At 48.5% G+C, this 6,205-nt stretch overlaps 1 protein-coding gene across 2 annotated transcripts; it reads left to right on the forward strand.

The window, feature by feature from the left end:
- Positions 1 to 232: 232 nt before the first annotated feature.
- Positions 233 to 3,802, forward strand: RBM3 (RNA binding motif protein 3). 2 transcript variants are annotated; one of them, XM_079727368.1, is made up of 7 exons: positions 233 to 282; positions 894 to 1,013; positions 1,252 to 1,358; positions 2,005 to 2,110; positions 2,212 to 2,305; positions 2,789 to 2,874; positions 3,204 to 3,802. In XM_079727368.1, exons 2-6 carry the CDS (start codon positions 911 to 913, stop codon positions 2,847 to 2,849), a joined length of 471 nt encoding a protein of 156 aa, XP_079583494.1. In that variant the 5' UTR covers positions 233 to 282; positions 894 to 910; the 3' UTR covers positions 2,850 to 2,874; positions 3,204 to 3,802. The 2 variants fall into 2 exon arrangements, with proteins under 2 accessions (XP_079583494.1, XP_079583495.1); XM_079727369.1 differs by having other exon boundaries at positions 2,792 to 2,874.
- Positions 3,803 to 6,205: the final 2,403 nt, after the last annotated feature.

Below are 6,205 nucleotides of genomic sequence, written 5' to 3' on the forward strand. Positions count from 1 at the left end.
CCAGTGGAGAGATGCTGATGCCAGGGGGAACCAACTACACAAACCTTGCCTCCATTCCCGGAAGCGTGCTCAGCGCATCGATCCCTTTGCATTGCCGTCCCTTCCTCCCACTCCGCCCCCTCACTGGCGTCAGCCAATGAGCGCGCACGTCGGCACGCGTGACGGACGATGCGTGACGTGCAGCTACGTACGCTTTATCAGGAGTCTTCCCGCGCGGCGCCCTTCCCAGTCTCTCGGCTTCTTGGCGGTAGCTGTCTCTTCGGTCTTTTACTTAATTTCCAGGTAAGCAGCGTGTGTTTTGCGGAGCGACCGCTCCTCGCCCCACTGACGTGTGCCACGCCGGGCGAGAGCGAGGTGCGCGAGTGGGGAGAGTACCGGCTTCTGACACGTAGGCTTGGGCTTCTCCGGGGCGGGTGGGACCCGTGCTCGGAGGTGACACTTTTTGGTTGGTAGGAGGCTGGCGCGCTATATCCGAGTGCGAGGAATGCCGGGAGGGCTGGCGGCGTGGGTGGTGGCAGTGACCGCGCGACAGCGGAGGCCTGGGTGGGGGTGGGGGGGGTTTCTTACGTTACCGCCGCCATCTTGTTTTGCGGGTGAGGAGGGAGCGCAAGGGTGTTCTGGGCATGCGCGGCCGCACAAAATGACGGGCGCTGTGGCGGGGGATGTTGTGGGCATGCGCGAAGGCGGCCCTCAAATGGCTACCTCGCTGAGTTCGCCCCGTAGATTCCCGCCTGTTTGGCCTTTCTGTGTTTCTCCATAGTTACCCTTTATTGTGTTCCTTTTGTCTCTTCTGTGTTCTCTCCTCTCTTCTCTTTATCTTTTCTCATTTCTCCAATCTCTTCTTTTCCCCAATTACACTGCGTCTTCCACTCTTCTCCATATTCTCTCCACAGGACTTGAATTTACCGCCATGTCCTCTGAAGAAGGGAAGCTCTTCGTGGGAGGGCTCAACTTCAACACTGATGAGCAGGCTCTGGAAGACCACTTCAGCAGCTTCGGACCTATTTCTGAGGGTGAGACATGGGCCAGACACGTGATGGGGGGGGTGTGGAAGGAAGTCTGGGGCCCATGCATTTCAGGAAACAGGAGAAAAGGGTCAGGACCCCAGGCCTTTACATTACTCCTCTCCTGCTTTTGTTGCTAGGTCTAAGACTGAGAACTCGATAATTTTCCATTGAGGACTGGTGGGAGGAGGGTCCAACACCCTTTGCCACTTGTCCTCTTACCTTCTCTCCCCTCTCCCTTTTCCAGTGGTTGTTGTCAAGGACCGGGACACTCAGCGATCCCGGGGTTTTGGCTTCATCACCTTCACCAATCCAGAGCATGCCTCAGATGCCATGAGAGCCATGAATGGAGAGGTGAGGCCGCCTACCTGCATAGGGGCCCTGCTCCTATCTGTCACTTCGACCATTCTTTCTGTTTTTCCCTCTGTGTCTGCTAGGGGCAGCGCGGCCACCAAGCTCCGCAGTGCCCACTCACAGGAGCGTGACTGCCTTCTGTTCTAGGGGGTGGAGGGCAGCGGCAGACAGAGCCGGGCTGCCTGGGAGGCGACGACTGGTCCTGCATGAGGCCGAGAAGCCACCTGTGGATGGTTGACCTGCTCTGGGCTTAGGTAGTAGAGTCTGCAGACCTGTGGGCCTGGCCCGGAGAGGACCTCGTGAGTCTTCTGGGATGGACTCTGAAGCCTCAAACCAAGAGAGGTGTCTATCTAGCCCTAATAGTCGGGCAGCTTAGAGGAGTGGGGAGGAGAACTCAACCTGAGTTCAGTCAAGATGTAAGTAGTAGCAGGGGGAACACGGTGGATTCAGGTCATTTTGTGGGATTCTGTAGCTCCAGATAAAGCCATTCTGGTCAAAGGAGCTTGTTCTGGAATGTGGTACCCAGACCTGGTGCCCAGCAGGAGTTTCTGGGCTCTTTTGCCTACCTGCCCAGCCCGCTCTTACCTCATCCCTGCTCTGTTTGACCACCAACCCATCCATCCTCCTTGTGTCTCCCCACACCTAGTCTCTGGACGGTCGTCAGATCCGTGTAGACCACGCGGGCAAGTCGGCCCGGGGAACAAGAGGGGGTGCCTTTGGGGCCTATGGGCGTGGTCGCAGCTACTCTAGAGGTAAGTGCAGTGGTAAGTTCGATCATGGGATGTGGAGGAGAGTTGCCTGTGTTAGCCTATGTCTGGACAATTGCCACTTGAATATTTTTTATCTGCTGTAGGTGGTGGGGACCAGGGCTATGGAAGTGGCAGGTATGATAGCCGACCTGGAGGATATGGATATGGATATGGAAGATCCAGAGACTATGGCGGCAGGTGGGTAGCCAAGGGGTTGGGGTACTCTGGTGGTGCTCTTCCCTCTCCCCAAGATCTCAGCTCGGCTGCCTGAGTGTTCATACATTTCTTACTGTGGTGCTACTAGTGTTTGCTTTTACAAATTATAATGAAACTACAAAATAAGTGTGAAACAATTATTTGGGTTAAATATAACAATAAGTTATTAGGTCATATAATTGCAATGTGCAGTAGACAGTGACACATACACGTTTATTGTACTGTCTTAATTGTGTGTATTCTATTAATGTTTAACATGGTTTAAAATGCTATATGTAAGTATTACATAATGTGATTATTTGATGTTTACTTGGTGTTCGTGTTTAATATATCTCACTTTACACGTTAAAGTTTATATTACAGTACATAAAAAATGTGACAGGATTTGTAAGTATATGTGGTTTTTAGTATTATCAGAAGGTGTATATAAGATGTCCCCGTGATACTGTGTATGTTTTTTCCCAGAAGCCAGGGTGGTTATGACCGCTACTCAGGAGGAAATTACAGGGATAATTATGACAACTGAGATGAGGCATGCACACCTAATGTAGGTGAGGCTTCTATGTTGCCACCGAGCAGACTTCTGTGTACCAGTCCTGTCCCTCTCACTTTTCTCCTGCCTATGCATACCTCAACAAGCCCACCTGACACCATTCCTAGGCCTCCCTTGCTCTCAGGTGCCTGTTAAAGGCTAGTCTGCTTTGGCGGGGGGTGGGGGTGTCAAACCTGTCTTGTCTGTAATCATCTATTCCTATTGAGCATGGAAGAGGTGGAGGGGTGTCCCTGTTGACTAGCCTTTCAGCATCCTCATCAGCCCTGGGAAGTGAGCCTGTTAGCCTATTCCCAACATCATAATTCTCCCCCTTCTTACTGTTCTCAGATACACAAGGAATAAATTTCTTCTGATCCAGGACCATCCCTCCAAATGGCTGTATTTATAAAGATTTTTGGAGCTGCACTGAAACATCTGTTTTAGTTACATCAACCTTTTTTTTTTGAGTAGAGCTCCCAAGGTAGCTTGTTAAAGACCTTTCAGAAAGTTCCATGTGTTTTTTTTTTTTTAATTTTTCTCCCATTTAAAGACAAATTCTGAGACATTTGTGGAGTCTGGATATTTTTTCCTTTTTTACCAGTTTTTTAGTTCGGGCTCTCAGGAATGTTGGTTCTGGCAAAAAAAATGTCTGGCCAGACTGTTTTTTTTTTAAATAATGTGCATCTAGGAACATTTTTAAACACCTGTGCACAATGTTTAATCATGATTAGGAAGCAATTTCTGACTGTAACTATAGGAAATGAAGAACATGATTACTTAGAGGTGTTTTTTACTCCAGATCTCTGCCTTGATTATATAGAAGTTTCTTAAAAATATTTGTGTGTCATTTTTTTTTTAATACTGGAAGAAAAAAATATTCTGTTGTGTTTCATGTAGCGTTTAGGATGTCTTTCACCAAGTTGATTAAAAAGATGAAAACAAATCGATATTGATAGTGCTTTTTCCTTATTCAAATGAAGATATAGAGGCTTATTACAAATTAAAAATAGAAGAAGGTCAAGAGGGAGACTGAGAAAAGGATTTAGTTAGGGGGTGGGCAGGGACTGCCGAAAGGGTAGAGACCTTGAGTTCAAAGTTTGGTTGAGTTTGGGATTGGTTTTGGTATACATAAGGCTTGTGGGAAGGGTGGGGAGTCCAGGTGAAATCCCCTCATGGCTGGAATTGGGTTTCCTGAGATGGTCTCTTGGTCCCATTGTGATCATCTCGGTGTCACCTTTGGAATGACTGCTTGGGTTTGAATCTCCCTGTCTTTGAGCATCAGGTAGGTGCCCTTCTCACAAGATTGTTCTGAGAATGTAGGCTAAATCCTGCTGTAAACGGTGGTGCTAGCTCCTCCTGAAATACTGGGGGTGGGGGCAGGTATAGTAAACTCACCTTGGTGTGAGGGACACAGAATCCTGGTTTGAAAACGGTTCTAGCAGCACAGCCTCTGGGTTCTGATTCCAGGATTCAAATCCAGGCTCTGCTGCTCTCCACTTATTTGACCTTCAGTGAGTCATTTAGCCTCATGTCTCAGCCTCATGGACAATTTACATTTTCTGTTGGGGGCGTCAAGTGCATTTAATAAGCATGTTTATAGCTGTTAAAAACAGTTGGCAAAGGCATCAACCACAGGCGTTCAGTCTTCCATGGTGGTGTGAGGGTCTTCAGTGGTAAAGTGGTAGTTCCTCAGTTTTAACTGCCTTTAGTCATGGTTCTGGTGCCTGCATTGGAGTCCCACGGGCTCTATCCCTCTTTATATAGAGTTTCTGATCAGCTATGTCCATTGCTTCTAACTGGCAGATACTGAGCCAAGTACCACCAGATTGTAAGTTTCAGGACATCCTAAACTGCCTTATTCACTCATTCATGGGGCAGGTGTTCAGTGGACTGATTGTGTACTCTTCCCCAATGTGATGGTATTAGGAGGTGAGGCCTTTGGCGGGGGTGGTTAGGGTTAGATGAGGTCATGAGGGCTCCACCCTCATGATGGGATTAGTGCCCTTATAATAGTCACTAAGAAAGCGTGCTTCAATCTCCTGCTCTCCGCCATGTGAGGATACAACGAGAAGTTGGCAGTCTGCAATCTAGAAAGCTGTCCCCCAGGAGAGCTTGGCCATGCTGGCACCCTCATCTAGGACTCCAGCCTCGAGAAGTATGGGAAATTTCTGTTTATAAACCACCCAGTATATCGTGCTGTTAAACGGTAACCAGAGCTGACAGGTTACATGGGTCCCTGTATTGTGAGAGTTCCGGTATTGATGGCCTGTCTCCTGTACCTCTCAGGTAGTTGAGACAGGCCCCAGGACCATTTCTCCCATCCAGTCATGAATTTGTTTTTGCCAGGTGGATGGAGACTTGGGAACTTCAGAGACCTGCCTGGCCCGCTGATCCAGGCCCAGGTAAAGGGACATTGTGGCTACTCCTTACTGGTTGAGTACTCGGTCTAAGGCATTCTGTGCTGGGCCTCCAGGGAGTTAAGGCTGTGGGATCTGGCAGGAGGACCACTGTTACTGCCTAGGACGGGGGGCACCTCTGCATCCTACCTCTCGGGAAGTAAAATGTCAGTCTCACAATGTGGCCTGAGACAGGATCCCATAATCACAAAGTTCCTGCAACAAAATGATCCCCCAAGTGACATCAACAAAAACCATGAATGTCCTTTCAGAAGGTGCTGTGTAGTAATCCAGCCTTCGGAGGCCCAGTCTCTTGTTTACTTGTTCTAAGGAAGGGGCCTAGAAGACACAGTTTTCTTTGGCACATACTCAGCAATACAATTTCTGGACTTGAGATTCAAAACCCTTATTAAAAGCTTCTTAGTCCTCTTCACTTTGACCAGAATCTCACTAGTGTGCATGTTGCCCAAGAACCCACTGAGACCACAAACACATTCAAAGGTGCTTTGAGAACCTGTGTCCCAAAGCCTGTGAAGACCAGACCCCTGGCCTACAAGTATTTGTATTTTCAATCCCTGGATCTTGCCTACCCCCCACCAAACTTGATAGAAACATCTCACAGACACCCCCATCCCCTACCCATTTTGAGGTCCAATATAAATCCCAAGCCCTGCCCCTCTCACCACGTGGCGGAAGTCACAGACCCTGCTTTCTAGCTTAGTTTTTTTTATCTGCCTCAGGTTCAACATGTGCAAAATGGGAATAATAGTGTCACCTCACAGAGCGGTGCTGGAGGTGACGTTTAGAACAAGGTAGGTCTGTGATGCTACCCCCACACCTTGCCCTACATTCTGGTTCTGGGGATGTAAACTTTCAAAAAGCTTTTAAAAATAAGTTGCTGTAAATACTTTAGGTATGTAAGAAAGCATATCGCATAACAGTGGGCAGTGTTCC

The sequence above is a fragment of the Hyperoodon ampullatus genome, assembly GCF_949752795.1.
Source record: "Hyperoodon ampullatus genome assembly, chromosome: X".
NCBI classification, from domain to species: Eukaryota; Metazoa; Chordata; class Mammalia; order Artiodactyla; family Ziphiidae; genus Hyperoodon; species Hyperoodon ampullatus.